Raw genomic sequence first — 27,067 nt, 5'->3', positions numbered from 1 at the left:
GCTCTCGACGTTATGTGGCCTACTTTGTTAAATAACGACGTGGGCAGGGTGCTGGGACCGTGACGCCATTAGGAACTCGGCACAATGCAGGCAGACCGCCGCCCAGGAGCCTGGCTCTGAGCTGAGTCATATCAATAAACTCCCGCCAAGACACTCTTAATGGCTGCTCTCACTCTGCTCCACTGGGCACTTCAATCCTAACTGACTAAGGATGGGTTTGCTGTGTAATGACATAGAATTTCAAACTCTGTTCTGCGTAAACTACTGCCTCCTCAGACAGAAGCAGAATAGGCTAACTCAAGGAAAGTAATGTAAGTGGTGGTTTGTGCCGGGAATTATAGGTCCCTAAGGACTAAATGACTTTCAAACCTATTTTAAAAAGAGAAATTTCACAAAGAGAACAATGAAGACTACGAGTATCTGAAGCCCTGGGCAGGATGATCGCCTCTCTTCTTCTGTCCAGAACGTTATAATAAAAAGTTAATTTTCCCGTGTCTAGGTCCCTTTGACTTGGGTTCTGAAAGGAGCTAGTCTGATCCTGGTGGCATGTTCACGTATCCTCGTTTCTTTCTAGACAGGGGGCTTCCTGCAGGCAAGAGCCACATGGTGAATTCCTGTTTCTGCCCAGCACATGGAGAATGTGAGTTGTACACGCTGAAGTAGGACCATCTTATTCGGCTCCCATGCTTAGCTGCCAGGCCTTTTCTTCAGAAACTCTAGCTGATAAGCAACACAAAGGATGAGAGCCAGCAGTAGGGACAGTGTAGAAAGTCCTGTCTGTGTCCTGTCTTCGGAAGTAGGAAACTGAGTGCCTTGGGTACAGGCCAGAACATATCAGTCCTCTGCTGTTGTTCGGATGTGGTATTTCTGCAGGTGATGCACAAGTGCAAGCCTGGTCCCCAGCATGTTAGGGTTAAGAGGTGGGGGGGATCTTAAAGGAGGGGCTTACCGCCAGGTAAGGCTATGCAGGGGCTGCCTTGTCTCACGAGAAGTAGGTTCTCACTAGACTGGGTACCAATGAAAAGTACAGACCAGTATGGTTCCTCTCTTGCCAACTGATCGCTCCCTCACATCTCACACTCCCGCCATGATGGTGATGCCATCACTGCGGTGTGACCCCATCAAGGGGGCCTTCCCAGAGCCAAGCAGATGTTGAGGTCATACTCCTGGGTAAGAGCTGAAGCTGGGAGCCTATATTCATTTTCAAGTTTCCTGCATTGTGCAATACATGATAGCAACAGAAATGGACTTATTCAGCCCTCACAATCCTCCCGACCAGAATGGCTTCCACATCGCCTGCACTAAACTGTAAGGTAAGAAGTGGTACCCAAGAGGCTCATGCCATGTTTGACAAGAAGAATGAGATGCTGACCAAATAGCATGGCATTTTCTTTAGAAGTAGCCGGGTCATTTGTGTTTATGTAACTCATCTAAATGGTTATGAATCCCTTGCTGTGCTAGCCACTAGAAGTTTGGAGTCATATTTCAGAAACAAAGAGGGATTATGCGAGACCCCAGAGAAAGGAGACACTTAGCATGCCAATCTATTTTAAAAAGTCTCGATATGCACCCCTGTCTGGCCTGGAGCTCACTCTGTAGACTAGCCTGTCCTCAAAACTCACAGAGATCCACTTGCCTCTGCCTCCACAGTGCTGGGATTTAGGGTGCATGCCACCACACTTTACTGGTATATTAATATTGATGCTCATTTTCCCACTGGCCCGTTTTCTATATCCACTAATTTAAAATGCTTTCATGTGTCAGCTTTCTGAATCTCCCCTAGAGTCAGATTTCCTGACTAGCTATAAATCCTATCAAGGCTAAGGGGGTAAGCAAAAATGGTTATGGCCCCACAATACACATAGGACAGCAGTGTATATGTTTGAAGTTTCAAAAGCAAAACACGACCTAGGAAAAACCACTCTAGGCACAGGTGTAAGGAAGCACCAGATGTACGCAAGCAAAATATGTTGGAAAAAAATGAAGACTGAGAAGACATACCTCTGTTGCATTTTTCTAGGACTTTCCTCTGCTCAAGAACTTCTGAATTTAAGGCGGCCTTTTCTTGCTTAACTTTATTTACCTACAGATAAAACATGTGGAGAAGAAGAAACACCCAAAATTGTAAATAAGACATACGGCTACACGGGACCCTCAAACAGCTGTTCTGCTCTCAATATGAACTTCTGCGGTTAAGTGGCAACGCCCATCGGCTCCTCTACCAAGAGCATTAAAGCCAGCTCTTCTGTGAAACTTCAAGCCACACCTGAGCACAGCTCATTTAAATATTCAATCTGTCATGGGGGGGGGGGGGCTCCCTGCACAGGATAGCACTCTATCCAGTCAATGTCACCCACTCATACTTTTAACGCAAAAATCCAAGTCGTAATCACCCACAAAACATGCCTATCATTTAGCAGGTCAGCAAGTATTCAACTTCAGGTTCAGTTTGGACTTCGATTTTATGTTTAGAGAAAGCACATGTTAAACTATTTTTTTAAAGATAGCTTTAAACTTTGATGACTTTTGACCTATCTGTGATATTCTCTCCCAAACTTAAATTTCTGAAATAACTGATTAGTAGAAAAGCCCTACCAATAGCAGTTTTGTTTGTTTGTTTGTGGTGCAAAGCCACCCAGATCAAGGCGCATACATCTCCAAGGCATTGTGCCGAATTTTAAAAAGCAGGCATACTTACCGGTTGTAAAAACCCTCAGAATACCCTGTACTGCTCTAAGCAGGTAAGAACACACTCTGGAATGATAAACACCATGTTCAGAACACCAGCTGCTTAGGGAGTGAAGAGGCAGCTGCAGGGTGGTCCCCACATTTGACCGTGATGGTGCTGGCGGGTTTTGACCTGGACTGTGCTGGCAGGCTGTAAGCTAAGCTGAGCTGATGTGTGCAAGATCACTGTCTTCTCCTCGATGCTTAGGAGACATCAACACCCTTAGGGAGCCGGGCTGATGGTAACAATGTGTTCCCTTCTCCTCTCCTGTAGTTACACACTCAAGAAGCAAAATACAGTACAGGCACCCACCACAGCCTCAGTCCACCAGAAAGCTCAAGAACTGGTTTATCTTCATATAAATCCATTTTTTTTTGTTTTGGTTGGCATTAGTAATTGGCATACAATGTCCAACAGGGAAATCCCTCCTAAGATTGCCCTCCTTTCCCCATTATTACTCTGTTTGGGTGAAACAAAGCAAGAACAGTTTGAGTAGGGAGGCTGGAGGACATGGCTGCCCAGTCTTTGTGTGTGACAGTCCTCAGGGAGTTGACAGTGTGTGCAGTAAGGGAGCCAACCAGGTGAGACTGCTCACTCATGGGCCACTCAAGACACCTGGGGCTGCCAGGATGCTGGCACACACTGGTTGGGAAACTCAGGACTACGTAGTCAGAGACCCTTGGACACAGGTTAAATCAAGGTTGTGAAGGCAGAGCCTTGAAGCCTCATTACAGGTAAGATTGAGTAATTGAGCAGCCCTCAGCTTGTGCACAGATAAAAGCGTGATAAAAAGCAAGATAACAAGGTTCTCCCAAATCACCCTTGAGCCTCTCCTCTAGGCATTCTGCAGGAAGGACACACAGCAGGGGCCGCCCCCACTAAGCTGTCTGTCCACTGAACTCTCTACCCTCGGCTTTCTTCACCAGGGTAACAGTGCATGTGACCTGTGACAGGAGTCACCTTTCTACAAACCTGCCTCTCACCAGACAGAGTGAGTGACAACATGTGACCCCGCACACCAGGGCTGCCTTACAGTCTGATTGGCTGAGCTAGGGGGTGATGTGTGTTCATGGTCTGAATGACTGAAAGAGGGGAGGGAAGGGAAGCTGACAAACCCATGCGCCAGTATCAAAAGTTAGCTCTCAGAAGCAAGTTTGTAACTTAGGCAACCCCGAAGCTGCTGACAGTTCAAAAACCAAGGACTTGGCCTCCCAGGCCTGAGGTACCTACTTCCTCCATCGCCTCCACAAGTTTGCTCTTGAGATTTTCCAGTTCAATGGCTAGCACCTTCTTTTCTTCTTGGACAGACACAATTTGATCTCGGAGTTCTGCCATTTTAAAGGAAGGAAATTTAAAATAAACTTCATTTTGCTTTTTAATTGGCAAAGTAACAGGCTTCCTTGTGGCATTTTCATTCATCTTTTGTTTTGATTCATTCTCCACCCCAACACATGCCTCTCTACTCCCCACTTGTTCCCTTCAGCCCCCAGGGCTCCCCTTAAGTCTTTCAGCACCCACACTGCTTACGACACCATTTTTGCCCATCACGAACCTCTGTCTAACTTCATGTCACCTTCTTACCTTCATTTCCTTACAAACACACAAAGAGAGAATGAGATGCTAGAATCTAAAAACAAGACAGAATGCATGGCATTTGTCTTTTCGAGCCTTAGTTACCTCATTTAAAATAACATTTCCAGTTCCGCTCTTTTTTCTGCCATCCATAATTCCATTTTCCTTTCTATTGTGTGCATATGTGTGTGCACGTTCATGTATGTGACTGCGGGTACACACACGCTAACACGCACGTGACTGCGGATATACACACGCTAACACACACGTGACTGCGGGTATACACACGCTAACACACACGTGACTGCGGGTATGCACACGCTAACACGCACGTGACTGCGGGTATACACACGCTAACACGCACGTGACTGCGGATATACACACGCTAACACACACGTGACTGCGGGTATACACACGCTAACACACATGTGACTGCGGGTATGCACACGCTAACACGCACGTGACTGCGGGTATACACACGCTAACACGCACGTGACTGCGGATATACACACGCTAACACGCACGTGACTGCGGATATACACACGCTAACACACACGTGACTGCGGGTATACACACGCTAACACACATGTGACTGCGGGTATGCACACGCTAGCACACACGTGACTGCGGGTATGCACACGCTAGCACACACGTGACTGCGGGTATACACACGCTAACACACACGTGACTGCGGGTATACACACGCTAACACACACGTGGCTGCGGGTATGCACACGCTAACACACACGTGGCTGCGGGTATGCACACGCTAACACACACGTGACTGCGGGTATGCACACGCTAACACACACGTGACTGCGGGTATGCACACGCTAGCACACACGTGACTGCGTGTATACACACGCTAACACATATGCAGAAGCAGGTACAGCTCAGGGCGCAGGTTAGCCACCTTCCAACCTGTTTGAGCTGAGGTTGGTTCCCGTTTACCTCTGAGCAGGCCAGGCTAGACAACCCATTCACCTGTCTCTGACTCTCGTGTCCTAGGAGTGCTGGGATTACAGACATATGCTACCCTGTCCATCTTGACATGGGTTAGATCCCATCTCAGGCCATCACCCTGGAGGAGAGAGCACTTTACCCCAAGGTCATATCGGCATCACTTTCCCTTACAGCTGCATAAAGTCCCAGGGTTATATTACCCCATTGCCACATTCTGTTCATCCAAAGATGGACAGCTACTTCTGGTTCCTTGCTGCTGTGGTTACAGCAGCAGTAGACACAGATGTGCCCGTCTCCGTAACAGATGCAGGGCCCTTCGGGTATGTACATGGCTGTGTCGCCTGGTTGCTCTCCTTTATCTTTTTAGTTTTTATTTTGGGAAACCTCTGTACTGATTTCCATAATGGCTGCACCTGAAATAAGTTTAGTTTTAAGAGAAGATAGGGATCTGGTCAAAAGAACTGAGAATGCAGTTTGTGGTCAAGGTTAAGAATTAATTTAAGGGAAATAAAAACCAAGGGACAATGGAAATGCCACATGGAATCCCACCCCAGCCACATAGTAACTCACACAGCATAGTCTCAATAATCTCACTATGTTAAAGGGACCAAAGTGAGTTTTCTTTGCAATTTATCAAAAACTCACAATCTAAAAGACTACCTGACATTTTAAAAAATGAAAAAACTTAGGCTTTCAGCAGAGACAAACTACATCAAATTCTCTTCCGTTTCTCAATGGCCACAGGCAGTGGTTCTCAACCCTCCTAAGGCTGTGACCCTTGAACACAATTTCTCGTGTTGTGGTGACTCCCAATCATAAAATCATTTCCATTGCTACTTCATAACTGTAATTTTGCTACTGTTTTCCAATGGTCTTAGGTGACCCCTGTGAAAGGGTCATTTGACCCCAAAAGGGATCAAAACCCACAGCATCAACAGACAGCTGCATAGTTAACCTGAGATTCAGGTTTGAGAAAACAGAATCAACAGACAGCTGCATAGGTAACCTGAGATTCAAGGTTTGAGAAAACAGAAATCTTTTTGTTTTGTTTTGTTTTGTTTTTGAGACAGGGCTTCTCTGTATAACAGTCCTGACTGTCCTGGAGCTTGCTTTGTAGACCAGGCTGGTTCAAACTCTCAGAGACCCTCCTGCCTCTGCCTCCCAAGTGCTGGGATTAATGGTGCGCAGCACCACCGCTGGGCTGAAGACAGAAACATAAGCAAGCAATTTCCTGTCCAGAGTTATGGGCGTTCTCCTTCACCATTATTATCCGATTTAGTGACAGTGTGCTACAAGAAACCCATTACATCATTACTTTTTTTTTTTTCATGAACTCAGTTCTAAGTCGCTCTCTCCAGCAGCTGATTAATTCCAGAGAAAGAACATGAGGCCATATTGTCCAAGACTCAGAAGGGAGAACAATGGGCAGAGGGAGGCCTTGACACCCCCTCTCCCAACCATTGCACTCTATTTCGTCTTAATGTAAGAAGTTGAGGAGCCCAGTGAAGTCAGGGAGCGTCCTCTCCTCCTTACACTTCCATCTGAAATTCTGTCTCCCTGCAAAATAATAAGTCCGACTTCTAAACATGTACTGAGCCGCATGTTAGCTATTGAATTGGGCACCTGTTTTCCAGCATCTTAACAAAAGATCTCTTTCCATGATTACAACAGAGACCCAAATAACACTCTCTCTCTCTCTCTCTCTCTCTCTCTCTCTCTCTCTCTCTCTCTCTCACACACACACACACACACACACACACATACTCACACACACACTCACACACTTCGGTGCTGGGCATTGAATTTTGCCCTTTACACATGATACACTCTCGCCATATTCCCAGCTATACCGCCAGCAAAGTGAGAGAAAGCTTCAACCATAGTGTGTCATAACACTGCACACGTGGTACACACACATACATGCGGGTGAAAAACTCATATATATATATATATATATATATATATATATATATATATAAAATAAATTTTAAAAATGAAAATGAAGCCATGATTCAAGTTCTTAAAGTTACAGAGACTCCCATTTCCAGCCAGGCCACACTTTTGAGGGTGCCTCATTCCAAACATGAAAGCAACCCACCAAACAAGAGAGGAACAACATTCTTACTCAGCTCTCCTGGCTTCCCTGGCTAATTAAGTCAGAAGTTTTGGTGTAGGACCCAGCCAACAGTACTCTGAAAAATTCTTCCAGGGTATGTGCACGATGTATGTGTGCTCATGCGTGTATAAAGGCCAAGGAGGAAGTCAGTTTGTCCTGCCCTCTCATTCTAGGCCTCATCCCTCCCAAACAGGGCCTGTGTCAAGCCTGGAAGCCTGCAGCTCGCTGCTGTCCTAGCCAGACTGGCTGGCTAGCAAGTCCCAGTTATCCTCCTGTGGCCACACCTCCCAGTTCTGGTATTACAGGCATGTACATCTATGTAGGCTCTTACATGGATGCTGGGAATTTGAACTTGGCTCCTCATGCTTACTTAGCAAGTACTCTGACCCACTGAGCCATCTCCCCAGCCCCATGTGTTTTCAAAACTCCCCCTGAGAGTCTGCTGTGCCGTCAGAGACCTGAAGCACTGTCTGGCAGAAACAGCGGAATCCCACCTTTGATTTGTTTCTGGCACTGAACCGATACACAAGTCTCGACTGCACCGTCCGTGTCGGTGGCAGGGTCGTCATCGTCAATGTTGATCTCTTCTGTTATGACGTCTGGTCCCAGTTTGGCCATGTATAACATGCTGATTCTTTTCAGTGTTTTATTCTCTTTGTTTAGCTAAAAAATGAAATAGAAAAGAATGGTGATTTTACCAGTCATCAAATGAGTATCTTGGATTTGTAAACAATAAATGAACTAAGTGTGTTTTTTGTGCTACATATGCATTGACATTCACATAGGATGTAACAGGTAAATTCAGTCAATAAATAAATTACTTACATGTTTTAATATTAAGTTTATTCCTTTAAGTGAGGTCTCATTCCTGGATTACAGCGGCAGTGAGTGGAAATGCTGGTTTTAAACATTAAGAAATACAAAGGGGGCTGGAGAGAGTCGGGGGTAAAAGTTCTTAAACCTGAGAACCTGTACCCAGCTGTAGGGGTCGGATAGCCTCTTCTGGCCTTTACGGTTCATCCCCAGAACTCATGGTAAAAACGAAGGGAACTAGTTCCCAAAAGTTGTCCTCTGACATACACATGCAGGCTATAGCGTGAGTACAGCCACGTTCATAGAACACATACACACACACACACACATACACACACACACACGTACACGCACACACACACATGCAGGCTATGGCGTGAGTACAGCCATGTTCATAGAACACATACACACACATGTACATGCACATACATGCAGGCTATGGCGTGAGTACAACCACGTTCATAGAACACACACACATACACAAACACACACACATACACACACACACTACACATGCAGGCTATGGCGTGAGTACAGCCACACTCATAGAACACCACACACACACGCACACACAAATGAAGAAGAAAGAAACATAAGGAATTTAGATAAAGTACCAGAATTTCTAGCTCCTAATAGTCTTAATATAAATCACTTTATTTCAAGCAAATTTTCTATTTGATATTGTGCTGAGAATATCGAATACAGGTCTGTTTTCCCAGCTCCCCTTTGATGGAGGAAGGTCATTGGTTAAATAAAAAGAAACTGCTTGGCTCTCATTGGTTAGAAGATAGGTGGGAGGAGTAAACAGAACAGAACGCTGGGAGGAAGAGGAAGTGAGCTCAGACTCCACAGCTCTCCTCTCTGGAGCAGACGCCTCAGAGAGACGCCATGCTCCTGGCTCCGGGCAGACACACGCGATGAAGCAAGCCGCCAGGTTAGACATGCTGAACCTTTCCCGGTAAGACCGGTGCTCACAGATTATTAGAGATGGGTTGATCGGGATGTGAGAATTAGCCTGTAAGGGCTAGAGCTAAAGGGCCAAGCAGTGTTTAAATGAATACAGTTTGTGTGTTGTTATTTCTGGTGTAAAGCTAGCTGTGCGGGAGCCGGGCGGGACGGAAAGCAGGCCCGCCACCCGTATTACTACACCCCTTCCTTTATGTTCACCCGGTTTCTGTGGGAAGACAATGTCATTGGCCACAGCTAATAAACCAGAAGTAGTACACACAACCCACAGTTAGCCAATCAGATCTTTTCTCTAGAAATATGAATGCTGGAGGAAAAAAAAAGAGTTTCTGTATGTCTGACCATGAGAGGTGACGCCAGCCACCCTCCACTACAGGACTGAGGGCAGAAGGGATCCTGCAGTAAAATCCTAAAGCAAGCAATACGCAGAGAGAGGCAGGGAGCCCAGAGCCCCAGACCACTCTCATCCTCTGAAAGAAAAATACAAGATTTAAACAAATGAAATCTCAGGGATCATACATAGACATTTGAGGAGTCCAAATTCATGCATTTTAGGGAACAGATCCCAGCATCATCATTGGTCTTGGTTGTAGAGGTGATCCTGTGTATTCATTTGAAATTCTCTAAATCCCAAGGCAAAAGTAAACCTGCCTTCACCCCACACTAGCTGAACTCGCTACTATATAGAAGTTTACACAGTGGTTACACTGGGCACAGTGCACAAAGAAGGGGGTAACTAAATAGATGTGGGTCAGACTCAAATACAGGGTCACTTACCAACATCGCCTGCATACCTTAGCAAAACAGAGGAGCCACACTCGTAAGAGATTGACGAGGTCAAATTGTACCATAAGAATGTCCCATTTGGTCAGGAGGTGGTGCACACCTTTAATCCCGGTACTCGGGACATGGAGGCAAGTGGATCTTTGTGAGTTCAAGGCAAGCCTGGTCTACAGAGTGAGTTCCAGGACAGCCAGGACTACACAGACAAACCCTGTCTTGAGAAAAAAAATTAAACAAAGAAAAAGCAACAACAGCAACAAAAACTTTTCTTTTTATTATTTTTAATTTTGTGTGTATGTATCTAGAGGGTATGTGCAGAGAACACATGTTCCCATAAATCCCCCCGCAGCTGGGATTCTATATGAACTGCCTATATGGGTGCTGGGAGTTGAACTTGGGTCCTCTGGAAGAGCAGCACACTCTTAACCACTGAGTCATCACTCTAGGCCCTTAGCTCCATTTTTAATTTTCTTTCTTCAGGTACCAAGAGTTCGTCACAGATCCTCAAAAACAAACTACGTGTCTACTTTAGAAAAGACTTCTTATGGATCAGAATGTCGTGCACTAAGGGGCCCATTATAAGATGAGGCTTAGGGGCAGAGAGCACAGTGACAGATGAGCAGACATAAACCACCTGTCACCTGGCGGCTTTGCAACCTACTAATGCCTACAACCATACCTCGCCATGGAACAGTCCTAAGAAAGCCCTGACGATTGAAGAAAGACAATTACAGCTCACAGGGATGAAGCTTCTCACCAAAGTCACTTGTTAAAACAAGAGGCTTGCTGGGAAGATGGACGGGCTGTTGGGCAAAGTGCTAGCAGTAAACGCATAAAGAATGGAGCTCTGGTCCTCAGCACATGGGTAACACAGTGGGTAGAGTGGAACGTGACTGACTCCAGTGCTGGGGAGGTGATGACACGCAGGCGGAGGACTTGCAGGCCAGCCAGAGCAGCTAAAACAGCTCCGGGTTCCGTGAGAGACCAAAAGTGACAGAGGGAAATGCTCTAATGCTCAAAGTTGACCCCTGGGTTACAGACACATGTGCACAGGCATGCCTGCACCCACACGGGTATACACACACACATATACACACACACGGGTACACACACACACACACGGGTACACACACACACACATATACACACACACACACATATACACACACACGGGTACACACACACATATACATACACACACCTATATAAGCATATACACAGACACATGTGCACAGGCATACCTGCACCCACACGGGTACACACACACACGGGTACACACACACATACCTATATAAACATATACACAGACACATATGCACAGGCATACCTACACACACACGGGTACACACCCACACACACATACACACACACACACGGGTACACACACACACGGGTACACACACACACGGGTACACACACACACATACCTATATAAACATATACACAGACACATATGCACAGGCATACCTGCACACACACGGGTACACACACACGGGTACACACACACATGGGTACACACATATATACACACACACACGGGTACACACACATATATACACACACATACCCATATAAGCATATACACAGACAAATATGCAAACACAAAGAATACAAAAGGGATAAAATAATGTTTAAAGAAGGCTATGTTTGGACCAACAATTTCAGAGCATCTTGAAGAAGTTACACCGTAAATGTTGTAACCTCTGTCCACCTTGTCACCCAGAAGGGATGACCAGAGAGCAGAGCTAGCCTGCTCAGAGTCTCATATGCCCCAAATGATGCACCTAGAAATGAGACAAGTGTGCACATGCTGATCCGAAGCTCCTGCTTTCCATACCCCTGCCAGTCCTAAGAGGCAGGGGTATACTCATCTGGATGTATGTAACACAGAGACACCCTTGGGCACGGAGAAGATTCGGGAAAATCAACCTCATCCAAATACATTGTGTCTCTGCTCATCCCAGAAGCAGTACGGGAGTGAAAAGAGCACCCAGGATCAGGGACTGAAGTGCTAGGGAGATTGAAAGCGATGTAAACGTGCCCATTCTATCCGTGCTTTCAAAGCAGCGACCCGTAATACTATGCATGCATTAGACCAGTACCAGGAAAGAAGTTGCACAGGGAGATTCATGGTCCTTGCTACGCTCTGATTCAGTATCTTATGGATCCTAGTACAGGTCACTATGCAAACAATTAAGCAGATACCGTTAGCAAGCACACTGCTAATGCATACAAATTAGATACATTTATTTATTTATTTATCGGTAGCAGGACTTCAGTCACATCCAAAGTATTTCTTCGGAGGTGAGTGGTATGGGAGTGGGGGGTGGGGGACACAACCAGCATCACTAATGAAATTTGGTTGGAAATTGCTGTAATCCATTTTCTGATGGACGCTTTTTACCCAAAATACATAAGACAGAGATAAAAACATTCTTTAATAATAATGTAATTCTGATGAGACAGAATATAGAAAATTACACACTTGGTAAAATCATCAGCCAGAGGCAATCAGTGGCGCAATGGAGGTCACCTTCCACATGCCCTCCCTCTGCTTTCACAAATAACCACCTGAAATGGAAGGCTCAGGCTGACTCTCTCATCAGACTCCAGCAGAAAATGCCCAGAGCTGTGTGTGCAGCACCAGGTCCGTGCAGCGGTGTAACCACATGGCTAGGCAGTGGGAAAGGCTAGCCTAGCAGTCTGCCCCACGGATTGCTCCTCCCAGGTCAGATGGGCACAGGGCTGAGAACACACACACACATACCCATACACACACGCACGCACACAAACAAAACACACACAAGCACCCCCCACACACACACAAGCACCCCCCCCACAACACACAAGCACCCACCCACACTACAGACACAAACACCCACACACAGACACACACACAAGCACACACACACAAATATACACATATAAAACATATACTCACAAGCACCCACATACACACAATGCATACACAAACACACACAGAGTCTGCTTTAATAATCAGAAAAGGGCTTCTATGCAGGCAGATGCTTACAGAATCATGCTACGGGATCTGGGACTTTACGCCTCCCTCTCAGAGCACGAGTGGGCAGAGAATTAGAAACAGAGCAGGAGAAACGCAGCTCCTTAGAAGACCAACAAGCGCAACTCTGGCTTACACAGCTCACCTTTGTTGCCAAGGCTTCAGCACTCTCCCGACACGTCTTCTCTATCTCAAGATGGTTCTGCATGAAATTCACTTCCTCTATGACCATGTGAGAAACTAGGAATGAAGAGGAAAAAGAGGCTCAGCATTCAAAGATTAGTCAACTATTCCAGAAGCCCACACACTGCCCCATGACCAAGAATGCTTCAATTCTTCCCAAAGCTAGACCTTTGGCCATGATTAAAAGTTCCTCAGAAGCCGCCTTTGACTAAATCTCATCTAATGTATGTATGTAGAAAGAAAAACACACCAAGTACAAACTTCAACTATTACATACGTAAAATTTTATAAGACTTTGTCTTAATTTAAAAGACAGACATCTGAATGTCTGTCTCTCTCATCTGTGTGTATATGTGTGTACATGCATGTGAAAGCCACAGGCCAATTTTAGGATTCATTCCTCAAACGTTATCCACCCTGTTTTCATAAAGCAGGGTGTGCAGAGTGTCCCACTGGCCTGGGGCTTGCTGACTGAGTGAGGTTCTCTGTCTGGTGAATGGAAGGGAGATCCTTGTCGCTGTCTCCCCAGCGCTGAGATTACAGGCACATGCCACCACGCCTGGCTTTTTGTGGGGTGCTGGAGATCAAACGTGGGTCCTCGTGCTTGCCCAGCAAGTGTGTTACCTTGACTGAGCTGGCTCTCCTGCCTCTAAAGTGTTTGTTTCTTATGCTGCTGTTTCCATGGCAATAAACATATACTCAAGTAAACAAAAGAAGCTCCCATAAGTAAAAAGTGACACTATGGTAGCTTTTGGTCAGTCTAGACAAAACTTGTGGGTCTAATATGAAAAAGGAGCTGCTTAGTAACGTGGATGACTAGCTAAGTGTTGTGATGCTCATCTTCAATAATGACAAAAAGTTCCTGTTATTTCTTCAACTACAGGTCAGAAAAGTGTAGCGCCAACACTTATCAGCCATGTGATGAGAAAACAGGTACTCATAAATTTTTTATCGCAAAGCAAAGTACCATTAGGAGAAGAAGAAAAATCAAATTTTACTTGGTATTTTGCCAACACTTGAAATTTATTTTAATCTTTAGATTTTTTTTGGTTGCTGCTTTATGCAAATTGAGATTTAAAGACATGTTAATTCAGACCTGGAATGATATTTTGAAGATTAAGCAAGAAAAAAAATGTAAATTTTCCCACCCACATTTCTAGTCAGAAGAAAAAAAAATCTCAGAATCTCAACCCTAACTCTACATATGTAGACTGACTTCCATTTGTTTGGCATAAGGAGAAAAAAAAATTAAAGGACACCCAAATGTGAAACCCAACAAAGTTAGCAAAGAGCCCTGGGCTCATCTAACACAAAGACAGATTACTTTCGCTTCATTTAAGCTTAATTAACCTGCAATTATGATTAAACTCAGGGGGAAAATTTTTTCTTTCTAAATTAAATACAAAAAATGTATTACTTCCTAAGTCTGTCCAAAGTTCTTATTATGTTAATATTCAAATTCATAAAGCAGAACTAAATGGCCAGAAACATCTCTAACCTTGACATTTTTTCAGGGGTAATAATCTGTTGCAAATGCGGGCCAACCAAAAACCACTTAACTAATTAGTAGTTGCAGTCACCGAGAAAAACATGAATCAACACTGTTATTACAAGTGGCACATTTGAGTGGCATCTAATTATGACTTGATGAGCGCGATACTTGCATTATCAACGCGACTACCGCATCCCATCGGGGCCTAAAAGCTGCTGATGGCATTGACTTCGAGAAACTCCCACTGAATGGTGCTGCAGCACCCAACAATTGGCTTGGCAGGGGCCCCCCTCACTAAATGACACGTTAAGCGTAATTACTGGTAGACATTGTAAATAAACAGGATTGGAGGTGAAAATTGTACCAAGTGCATAAGACACAATCTGACACATTGGAAGTGGCAGCCTTAATTGAGAGTTTCTTTGACTGCTCAAGATCATTTCAGCCGCATTTCTCAGAGGACAGTGATTATAACTGTGGAGACAGACGGCATAATGGTGTCAGCATTGCTGACGGAGCAGTGAATTAAATTGTATCTGCTCTGGAGTGAAAGCCGTGATGAGAGGTACAGAGGCCTTAGTGGTCTTATCATTATAACACAATGGTCATGTTGCCATCAACCTTTCTGGCTCCAATTGAAAAGAAATGATTGTGTGTTGAAGCTCCCCCCCCACACTACCCCCCTTGTCCTCTTCTATCTCCTGTCCTGAATAGAACCAATTTCCAGAGAGCTATGAAATCACGCAATAGGTCCTAAAATGCAGCTGCTTGGCATACAAACGGGTCCCCATTAAACTGGAATCACACACAATATGTGTTTATACCAGAGAAACAAATAGAAGCTGAACACGGGCCAAGTTTATTCACACACACAAAGCCCATGTAGCTCTTCATCAATGTAATTGCCTTTTATATTGTAGTTTAAATAATAGGCTCTATTATTTCCTTAAAATCCTAATATTCCTGGCATTTTATCACTATGTTTACAAGGTAGGTTCTTCAAAAAATGTGAAGGAAAGAGAAAAGAAACCTATACAATTTTTACAACATCAAATATTACTTTGAATTTTTTTAGCCTTAACTACTTGACATCTCCTGCCACAATCTGGTATTTCTAGTCTCATAACAAAAACATAAACACTCTGCATTTTTCATAGGAATTTGACTTTTTATTCAATAACATTCTTGCTCATGAAAGTAAGGAAAAAAATCATTCTGCAGTCGAGAGGCTTAGGCCTAGCAAAACATAACAAGGAGGAGCAGCCCGTATTTTCTGAACATTTTGTAAAACGCTGTCCTGTGGTTTACCTTGCTTCTTCAGACACCGGGTACACTCTGTCTGGCAGGGGAGGGGTATCCCTCTCCCAGGGAGGGAAGCAGCAGCACATTTTAAACTGTGCCACAATTTTTAGTTTCGGAAACTCCCCTCAATGCAAACTGATAGCACAGAGATCTGTTTATCAATTGTATCCCTGGTTCAGAGAATATGCAACAAGGGCCATTTATATCTATTAAAGGGAGGGCATCCTTTCCAAATCCAAATCTCAGGCCACATGACAGAAAACAGAAGTAGTTCTGACTTTGTGCTTTTGTTTTAATTTTGTTATATATATGTGTATGTTTGTGTGTGTGCAACCACAGCACAGTGTGGAGGTCAGAGGACAACCTGCTGCAGTTGGCTCTCTCCTTCTGCCATGGAGGTCCCGGGAATTGAACTCAGGTCATTGGGCTTGGAGGAAGGCAGGCACCTTCATCTACTGAGCAATCTGGCCTGGCCTTATTTGTCCTTTTCTAAGAATCCTTTAAAAAAAATCTTTAGCTATTCATTTAATAATTGGAACTTTTATCTATGACTATCGGACACTTCACCTATGATATTCCATTTTTGTATAATACAATGTTTAATAAAGAAAAACTAGGCCAGCAGGGACCAGTGATAGACATCTTCAACTCCAGCAGTCAGGAGGCAGATGCAGGCTGATCTCTGAGTTTAGGCCAGCCAGGTCTACACAGTATGTTCCAGGTCGGCTAGGACTACACAGTGAGAGCCTGTCTCAGGAAAAAAGAAGAAGAAGAAGAAGAAGAAGAAGAAGAAGAAGAAGAAGAAGAAGAAGAAATAAAGAGAAAGATAGATAGGAAAGGGGCTCTAAGGTTGTAGTTATGCTTTCGAAGCAAACAAAAATTCATAGTAAGCTATTCATTGTCAGCAAATTTTAAAGCAATACAAAGACTAACACTGGCTTCATTGTATGCACTCAGTCAGGTGAGCGTGTGAGCAACAAGGACTTGAGATGGTACCAGCTGGGTCGTGGATACAGAAGGGGCTCATGGTGCTATCTTCTCATTTTTCTATCGCTTTGAAAAATTTCCTAAGAAAAGCCTTTAAGGTCTGGGGATGTAGCTCCATGGATAGAGTGTTTCCTAGCATACAGGAAGTCCTGGATCCCAACTCCAGCATCTCTGGGAAAACGGCACTCAATGTAATCCTGTCTCTCGTGGGGTAGAAAGACCAGAAGTTCAAGGTCATTCTCATCTATGAGGAGTTCAAGGCCAGAGTGAGATACATGAGACCTCACCTCAAAAATAAATGAAACTCAATAAAATTAAGGCTTAAGAACTCACATGTATAACAAAGGTACACTGGCTGTTATTTCTACCATTCTGGTTGAATTAACAAAGTTCATGTCTCTTTATCTATGACTTCAGAATACTGCACTCTTATATACAGCACCAGAGAATACATCACACTGTAGGGCTTGGGGGTCTACTTAACAAATTCTCGTCCTCTACGAAACATGTACTTTATTAAAATGGGATTTTATTGTTTTTTTTTAATAAAGTCCCAGAATTTGCTCTTTAGACCAGACAAGTCTTAGTCATGGCTATGGTCTCGTCTGTGCTGTGAGCGATGGAATTACAGGCATGCATCACCACATCCGGCTGTAAAACATGGATTTGGGTTCATGTATGTCTGGTTCTCTTGCACTTTGAACAACACTACCTACAAAGTAGGCCCTTTGGTTTGAAAAGCTGAAGATGGATGCCGATCTGCTACAGAACTGCTTATCATTTACCGGGCCTGTGTCTGGCCTTGTCCTAGGATGTGTGTTCCCATGAGTTCTCAGAAACATCCCTACAAAGTAGATGCAATCCTGGCATTTTATCTGAGAACACTGGGACCCAGGGGTAAAGTAATCCTTTCTCAGTGCAGCGCTGACCGATAAGGCCCCCTCAAACCCATTCTAAGGACACTCCAGATTTCCGTGGTCCTTCTAAAACATGTTACAGTTGAGACTGTCAACTCCGAAGATCTTGTTGCTTCAGCAAGTCCTTTCCACAACAGAGCAACCCGCAGGCTCTTTGAAGTACAGGCCCTGAATATACTCTTTTCTTCAGTACCAGATTGTTTAAAAAAGATTTTTGTTATTGTTGTTGTTGTTGCTACAAGCAGTGGGGCTTTTGCTGTCAATGTTGTTCCATTTTGTTTTGTTTTTAGATGGGATCTCAGACTCATTGTGTAGCCAAAGATGAACTTAAACTTCTGATGCAGCTGCTTCTGCCTCCTAAATGCTGAGGTGATGACAGACCTGCACACCACACCTGATTCGTATAGTTTCAGGGATCAAACCCAGGGTCTCCTACATACAAGCCAAGTGTTCTCCCAGCTGAGAAACATGCTTGGCTCCCAGACAAGCTCTCACGTGGCATGAGAAGAACCAAGGAAGAACCCATGCAGAAAAACACGTGCAGCCTTAAACACAACCCAGGGTCTATCACTACAGCATATGAAGGGACTTTACTGTGGGCACATGGCTTCCCTCTTTGTGTGGAGAAACTCAGAGACAGGCTCAGGATGAACTGGCAGAAGGCTAAGAACAACATGAAGCCATGACCAGAGTTGTAGTTACCCTAGGAAAGGAAAGCCAAGCCAGGCTGAGGAAGCCTGGGCCCTGGCAGAGCCCTCGCCTGGCGTCCTCAGGAGGCAGACCTGGTGGGTAAGCGTGACAGACATTTCAGGGCAGCCAAGCAAACCCATACAGCCGCAGGAGCTCCACATTCAGGGGGTGAGCATCGACCTGGCAGTCTGATGACGTCAGAGGCTGGATGCCATGGCAGCAAGCGGCATTTTTTGAGCACCTATTCTATCCCAGCTCGCAGGGCGAGCTCTTTCCTTTTTCGTTTCTGTTTTGCTTTGTTTTGTTTTGGAGTGAGAGTTTCTCTGTAGCCCTGGTTGTCCTGGAACTTGCTCTGTAGACCAGGCTGTCCTCCGCATCCTTCGTGTTGATATTAAAGATGTGTGCCGTCATCAGCAGGGGTGAGCTCTTTTATGCATATTTTCTTTTTCACTCAAATTTAGTAATTCACCCCAAATTTACTAATGCAGAAACTTGTTCAAGGCCACATGGGCTCATGACCAATAGAGCCCACACTGAAGAAATCAGTAATGTTCTCTTCGAAATCTCAAAGTCTGTTCAAAGCCATGAACTATTTACCTCAAATTCAACTTTTAAAAAAATAAAATTTTCCTTTGTTTTGAGGCCGGGTCTTGAAATAGAAGGGCTTCAAACTCAACCCAAGGATGACCTTGAACTTCCAGTCCCTCTGCCTCCCTGAGGATGGGGATTACAGGCCTGCATGACCAGGCCTCATTTTTACATGGCATCAAAGAATAAAACCTACAACTTGGAGCATTCTAGGCAAGCACTTTACCAACAGAGATACATCCTTAGCCCTCCAGAAATAAAACTCTACTATTCCCATTCTCTCTTTAAGACTGAGTAAAGAATTCACATTTAGCTGGGAGGTGGCATGCGCCTCTGATCCCAGTGCTTGGGAAGAAGAGGCAGAAGATTTCTGTGAGTTTGAGGCCAGTGTGGTCTACAAAGTGAATAGTAGGATAGCCAAGAAACCCTGAGAAACCATGTCTTGAAAAATGGAGAGAAAAAATTAGAAATTGGCTGGGTGATGGCGGTGCACGCCTTTAATCCCAGCACTCAGGAGGCAGAGGCAGGTGAATCTCTGTGAGTATGAGACCAGCCTGGTCTACAAGAGTGAGTTCCAGGACAAGGCTCCAAAGCTACAGAGAAACCCTGTCTCAAAAAACAAACAAACAAACAAACAAACAAAAACGAAAAAAGAGAGAGAAAAAAATAGAAATCACATTTTGGGCCAGCAGAATTGCTCAGTAGGTAAAGGAACTTGCCACTAATCTTGATGACCTGAGTTTGATCCTGGAACCTACATGGTCGAGAGAACCGACACCCACAGGTTGACCTCTGACCTCCACATGGGTACACACACTCACAATTAGTGTACAAACATAATCTTTAGAGAATTCACATTCTGACTTCCTGCCATTCGGACTTTAACTAACCAGGCTTAATAAAAGTAAAAATTAAACGCATCTAACAATAGCGACTATTGTGTTAGCATTTCAATGCATCCTTTCAGGTCCTAATCTGAGTTGCTCCTAGAACGATCAGCGTCTTTAGAGGAAAAGCCACTTTTGAAGGGACGTGGTAGGTGAAAGCAACGTGGGGGAAGTTGTTTTCGTTCTTGCTGAATACAGGAGGCAAATACCTACCGCCTACCTGTATCAAAACATGCTGTGCAAACTGAAGCCTAAGTAACCGGAGCCAGGCCACTTCACACAGCACACCGCTCCACTATCAATAATTCAAGCATGCTAACTAGCCACAATACCATGGGCTTGCTCTTTCCCAGTGTATTCATTTGGATGCTATCAGTCCTACGTGAGAGAAAGCGGTGTTTCTGCCCTAGTCTCTGGTCTTCCACAGACAGCGATACCCACGAGATTACCCTGTGATGGTCTTTGTTGTGGTGAGACGATGAGACGAACAGGCTGTTGAACCATTGCATCGGACAGGTGTTTCATTTTTCAGAGGGGTAAAATGTCTTGCTGAGGGCTGACTGTGTTGGTACCTGTCTCCTGACATTGGAGCCTCTGCAGAACAATCTAGAAAGGTCCAGCTTGCAAGGGAGAGGGTTATTTTCTTGCAATGTCTGGTTCTTTGCACACAACATATTCGCATATGACACTTTGGGATCTGAACATCTATGTCCTGACTTTGTGGATAAATTAACAGATTTATGTCATATAGAAAATAACAGTAAAAATCTGGAAGAAAATTACTATTGCTTCACTGAGGATATAACTCAGTCTGAGTGTTTCCAATCTCTCCAAACTCCAGAAAATGGTAATTGCTCTTGGCATGTTCCTTAACCACTTTACTGAGGTCTAAGTGATGAGTAAGTAGTTTATATAATTAATATACACGACTTGATGAGTGGGGGATAAAAAAATCCTTCACGAAACCATTGTCCCATGGAGGTCATGGACACACTCATTGTCTCCTATAGTCTCCTTCCATAGATTGATAGGAATTGATTGATTTGAAGTGCTGGGACTCAAACCTCCTCACACGTGCTAGGCAGGAGCTATACGACCCAACTGCGTCTCCATCCTCTATTTAGAACAATGGAAATAAGATCTCCCCTGCTAGAGTACACTTACAAATACGCAATGAAGTTTTGGTAGCTATATGCCCATATCGATATAAATCCCTGGCACAATTCCTTTTTCTTGAATGAACCTATGAAACTAAACAGCATTATTGACAGTACTTTAAAAAATAGAAACATTTAGCAGGGCAGTGGTCACATGCCTCTAATCCTAGCACTCGGGAGTCAGAGGCAAGCAGATGAGGCAGCCTGGCCTACAAAGCAAATTCCAGGACAGCCAGGGCTGTTACACAGAGAAACTCTGTCTCGAAACCCCATCCCCTAAAATAGAAACGATGACAAGAGAACAAAGTTATAGCACTTATTACTATATAGATAATGTATTATATGTAATTGCTAATAATGTTTGCACAACGAGCTGCCCAAAAATGTGCAGGATGCAATAATAACAAATCACAACACATTCAAACACTACAAGGTAGTGAAAATGATTACAGTTGTGTATATGAATACAAGTATATGACAAATGATATCACAACACATTCATACACTACACAGGGTAGTGAAAACGATTACAGTTATATATACATATATAAATACAAGTATATGACAAATGATACCTCAAGCATGCACCAATAAATACTTCATATAGTTACATTATTCATATTATTTCATGATCCATATAGTATAAACAAAAATATAATACAATGAAATGACAGACTGCAAATGCAGCTGTGGCAAGGGGTGGCCCTTAGAAAGCAGGGAAGGGCAGAGGACATTACGATGTTTATATACTTGTATGTGTATTATATACTACAGGCTAAAAAAAGACAACAATTAGAAATGACCTGTATTTCTGCGGACACACAAAGACACACTGTTTACTGAAAGAAGGAGGCTATAAAACGGAATCTAAAATATGCACTTTTTATAGAAACACATATTTCATAAAGGCCACACAGGATAAAATACAAAATACTAACTTTGGCTTTTCTCAAGGAGTCTAAGTAACAAATGAATTTTGTTTTTCTTTGATTCTTTTTTTCCATAGCGAACTTTTCTTACCACAAGTTTAAATTTTTATAAGACATTTATAGATTATTAATACTTATTCCATTGCTTTCACTTTTTTGCCCCCCAAATGAGACTGTTTTTCTTTTGCTGATACGATCAGGACACCTTCAGTCAGCTTGGTCTCAATCCACTCATACAATCCCCAAAGTCAAGTGATTATTACTCCAGTAGAAATGCTTACATACTTTTCTGAAATTCTTCCAGTTTTTTAACAGCTTCATCTCGTTCTTGCCTAATTTTGTCACACTGAAATGAAAAAGAAAAAGAGACATTAAATTCACACAATAAAATTTCGCTGTGACCAGGTGAGGAGCAAAAGCAATTTACACACCGCACCAGTACTTTTCCTCCCGCCTCTCCTGGACACCGCATCTCTTGGGGGCTGGAGCAACGCTTGCAGGCAGAGGACCCGGCTCAGTCCCCAGCACCCATGCCTTGCAGACCACACGTGATGAACCCCAGCTCCGGGGTCCTGGTGGCCTCTTCTGGCCTCCCAGGGTACTGTACTAGGATGCACACACTCACACAAAGACATACAAATACATAACTAAAAATAAAGTGAATTTTAAAAATCTCTCCACAGCCCCAGTGTTGGTACTGCTCACCTAGTAAGAGATGCATGCATGGTACCCAGCTGAGCTTCTAGAACTTTCTATAAGGTAAACAGTCATCACTGCTCATTATCTCCTTGGTAGCAGACCAATGGACTATCCTTGAGTTAAAACGGATTCCTCCTTTAAGAGAATACATACGGCCTGCTCCACAAAAGAACCACCAAGCGCTGAAAGCCGTCTCAGGGATAGGAGACGGGAGACGGCTTAGCGCTAGGTAAGCCTGAGAATCTGAATTCAAACACTCAGCATCCATGGAAGAGCTGGGTATGGGAGGATGGACACATATAGACTGGGAGAGTGAGGAGTGAGACAGAGCGTGACACCTGGTATTCACGTGCCTGAAATACTACACACACACACACACACACACACATCTGTCTGCAGGGTACACCACACATGCAGCAGGGGCACAGGGCTGAGTCACTAAAGCTGACCATCAGATCCTAGCAGAGCCTTCTCTCCCATAAACAAGTCAATGGACCAAAGATATTCACCAGAAAGAAGGCGGGATGTTTAAGGCTCCCTGTGGGAATCCATCCTCTGTAAAAAGACAACCTGCCCCACCTAGTTCCTAGCTCCAGTTTAACAGATAAACCACACTCGTTGTTGCCAGTTTTTTTAGTGTATTAAAAGTTGTCTTCAAGAGCGCTGGATTCTCGAATCCGTTTCTAACACATGAAAGAGCAACAAGAACATACCAACCAGCAACCTGGACACTGCCCGCCAGCTGCTTCTGGAATGTTCCTCGTAACTGACGCCTGTTTGCATTGGACACGCCCCCAAACTCCTCCCAGGCTGCCCACCCCCCTCCAACAATGCACAGTAGAAGACACAAATAGAATCCAAACTTCTGCCGAGACCAGAGGCCTCCAGAGGATCCAGGCCTGATCACCCGGTGCGGCATAGCTGGTGCGCACTTCCTTGTTGACTCTCCGTCTCACCCTGTCTCTTCTGCAAGTACACAGTCCTCCAGGCTGTAACTTTGAGGCATTTGAATCTCCCGCTGAGCCTCTCAAAATTCCATTTAAAGGCGTATCCAGTTCCCACTTAGGTGCCCAGTTTTCACAGAAACTTGATGAGAATGTAAACAGGGACGGGGCTCAGCACTGCCTAGTCACACACCAACCACCACCAAGTCTCCCATTTCCTGGTCAGAAATAACGCGTGGCCTTCACAGGCAGGCCCGTTCCAGCTGCCCAGAGGGAAGACTTGAGGCCAGTGCTAACTGCTCTTAAGAGCCAGGTAGACACTCTGGTTAATAACAGATCTCAGCCCAAGGTGCGGGGGAAGCGATTCTGTAGAGTCCGGCACGCGCTAACCTCTAGTTGCCCACACAGTCACAAGCTGTCTCCCAAGCCCAGCTGCGCTCTCTCGGGGGCTTCGTGTTGCTTCGCTTTCTATTTTCTGCAACCACATTATGATAGAACTGGCAGTCACTGAGTTTACCATCTGCTATGTTGAAAGGCTGAAAGGGTGGGAGGGGTCATGCATACGGCAAGCGCAGCCTACTGATTCCACACCAGAACTGATCGAACCATGAAGGATGCGCTTGTTTGTACAGCATCATCTCAGGAGAAGGCAGAGGCATCCTGCAACCTTTCTCCCAGCCGACCAGCGCAGAGAGATCGCGGGGACACAGGCCCTGCAGCAGCCTCCCATCTTTGTGCCACAGAGACGCCCCCATCCATCCCACCCTCTCCTCTGCCCTGCTCATGCAGCTGTGCCGCCTGTAAAGGCCGTCTCTTTTTGTGTTGAGAATTGCTCATGAAAACTTGGTAATAGCAACAGATGTTCTTTGGGCGACATCACTTAATCAGGAAGCTCGATAATTCTCTGTAGCTCAAGGCTGGAGCTGAACCCGGCTGCCTGAGCGCTGGTTGCTTTAAGCAGACTGAATAATGTCACAGCTTAGACTGAGATGCTGTTTTGACTCTTTAGAGTGGTAGATTGACTGGAGGTTGGTTTTGAAAGCCCATTGTATGAGAAGCCCAGGCTGCTTTCCAGATCTCACCATTAAGGCTCATCTCGGCCCGTGAAAGCTCATCCGGCTCGTGAAACCAAATGAGGGCCTGAGAACACCGGCCGGCTGGGTTGCGGAGGAATGTTCTTCCAGCATGAACTAGCATCTTCCCTGGTCCCCCATCTACCTATCAGCCAACACTGTCAACATAAATGTCTCTTTATCTGGGATCAGCAGAAGCTCTGAACTGATGTAGAAAATACTTAACAATCAGCTGTGTGTGTGATTTATGCAATAAGAACCTCAACGCTCCAAACTGTGTCTGATTTCCACTAATATTTTATCATCTGGGCACATGCATGTGAGAGAACTGTCATCTAGTAGAAAGGACAGTCTGAAGTCCATACATTGTCTCCACACACCTTGGGGACAGAAGACAACAGATGGATAGGCAAACACCTTAACATTGACTGACGTGGAATTCCGAGCAATTATTTCCTGGAACCACTGGGTGTCTCTGCACTGGACAAACCTACATCTAGTGTTAGGCACTACGCCCAACACTGACAGAGACCTGGTGGGGAACACCTAGATTCTATAGTTTCACGAAACTTAGGATCCCCAAACAAAAACCAACAATGAGAAGAGCAGGGTATAAGGACATGGGCTACAAGACAGGAAGGCTGCAGACTTGTAGAGACAGAAATCGAGCAATTATACTGCCTGCAGGAAGGTTTGGCCCACACCATCTTTTTTAGAAGTTCATTCCTCTTACATCCCGGTCACACTATTTTAAAATGGAAAGGTATAGCATCAGAACTGGACATCGGAGCCGGTGCCTGCTTCAGACTCTTCAGTGGGAAAGCGAGAGGACCGCCAGGTCTGCCGTTCCATCTAGGTAAGTCTGGCTTCTCTGGATCAGCGCTCACTCATTCCCACCACATGGAACCCCTTTGCTCCATTTCTCCTTTGGAGTTCTTCTTTTCTTCCAATTCAAACTTCTTTCCCTCCAATTTTCACAGGCGCTAAAGGGGGAGTGGCTGCCCCCACCCAAGCTGTCGTGCAGCAGCCTCCGAAGTCGAGGTATTGTGTGTGAGCTGGAAACACATGTCATCAGAACTGAGACCCTCGCTCTTTGTTTCTGGATAGATTGCTGTTAATGAGAGACTCATTTTCACTTTCAAACCCTAAGTAATTACTTTTTCTCTGGCACAACCACTTGCCACTCCGTCTCAAAGAAGCCGCATGTATGTGGATGTATTATGCATGAACAGTTATCATAATGGATGCAGATCTTGCTCTTTAGAGTGGCTTCTTTATTGATTTTTTTTAAAAAAAAATAATATACTTGGGACCTTCACCTCTGAATATTATACGAGAGGATGGAATTGTAACAATAGACAACCGAGCCAAGATGCAAACACTATCATATATCTTGCTTCTTGAAACAAGTCTTGGAAATGTCTGCCTCAATCTCTTTTCATTCATTGTTCCTGGCAGGCTGACAGAACCGTCTGATGCGCGGTGACAGTAGCTCACCCAAACGGTTTCTAATCAGCCACTTAAACATTTATGCATTTCAAAACTCAGTCTCTGAACATAATATTAAACATAAATACTATTTAGTAGTAGACACTCTTCTATCACACAGATTCCCTTCTCTCTATACATACTCCGCGCGCGCATGCGCGCGCGCGCACACACACACACACACACACACCACCACCACCACCAACCCCCCGAGAAATGTGAATGTCGTTCCATTCAAAGCTCCATGAGGCTCACACACACACATACACACACACACACACACGAAAGGAAAAGAGAAAAATCAAACCTAATCCGTTATGACAAAGATTTTGAGCAAGTTGCAGGAGAAGGTCCTTTGATTGGGGCAGGGTGACTAACACTCAAACATTGGTGGCAACACACTAAGGAAGCACGTTTTGTTTGGCTGATTCCAAAGTATACACACTCATCCAATTTTTGCACGCCCCAAATACAGATTCGGAAGAGTTTGTTAACACCAATGTGACAGGCTCTCTGCCTCTTTTCACACAGTGCTCACTGACGATGCCATTTGGAAAATGGGCAAAAATAATGGAGAGACGAGGCCATTTCATAGTTCCCACTTATCGTCACGCTAAATGACCAGAAAACACAAATAAACAATCCCAAGGTTTTTATGTTTCCCCAGGACCCACAGCACGTGCCTCTTCTCCTGTTTAATGTTGAGCTAATAATAAATTCTCTTGATGGAGGTGACAGGCATAGAGGAATACACAGATGGCTTATCACAAT

The 27,067-nt window shown here is 44.6% G+C and overlaps 1 protein-coding gene across 4 annotated transcripts in view; it reads right to left on the bottom strand.

Annotated features, from left to right (window-relative positions):
• The window catches only part of Shtn1 (shootin 1), a 104,862-nt gene that overhangs the window by 56,440 nt on the left and 21,355 nt on the right, over positions 1–27,067 (bottom strand). For all 4 annotated transcript variants that reach the window (XR_005975148.1, XM_041661199.1, XM_041661197.1 and 1 more), the window contains exons 3-7: positions 22,378–22,438; positions 13,106–13,200; positions 7,874–8,042; positions 3,959–4,056; positions 2,002–2,083 (exon numbers count right to left, since the gene is read on the bottom strand). Coding sequence is in view for 3 of the 4 variants with exons in the window: in XM_041661199.1 (XP_041517133.1) it covers positions 2,002–2,083; positions 3,959–4,056; positions 7,874–8,042; positions 13,106–13,200; positions 22,378–22,438 (505 nt within the window). In the remaining variant the exon portion in view is untranslated. The remainder of the gene's footprint in view (positions 1–2,001; positions 2,084–3,958; positions 4,057–7,873; positions 8,043–13,105; positions 13,201–22,377; positions 22,439–27,067) is intronic.

The sequence above is a fragment of the Microtus oregoni genome, unplaced genomic scaffold, assembly GCF_018167655.1.
Source record: "Microtus oregoni isolate MIOR12 unplaced genomic scaffold, Mior012 000012F_ref0000307, whole genome shotgun sequence".
Lineage (NCBI taxonomy): Eukaryota > Metazoa > Chordata > Mammalia > Rodentia > Cricetidae > Microtus > Microtus oregoni.
The sequence above is the reverse complement of the archived record's forward strand: the minus strand, read 5'-3'. Positions and strand labels throughout refer to the sequence as shown.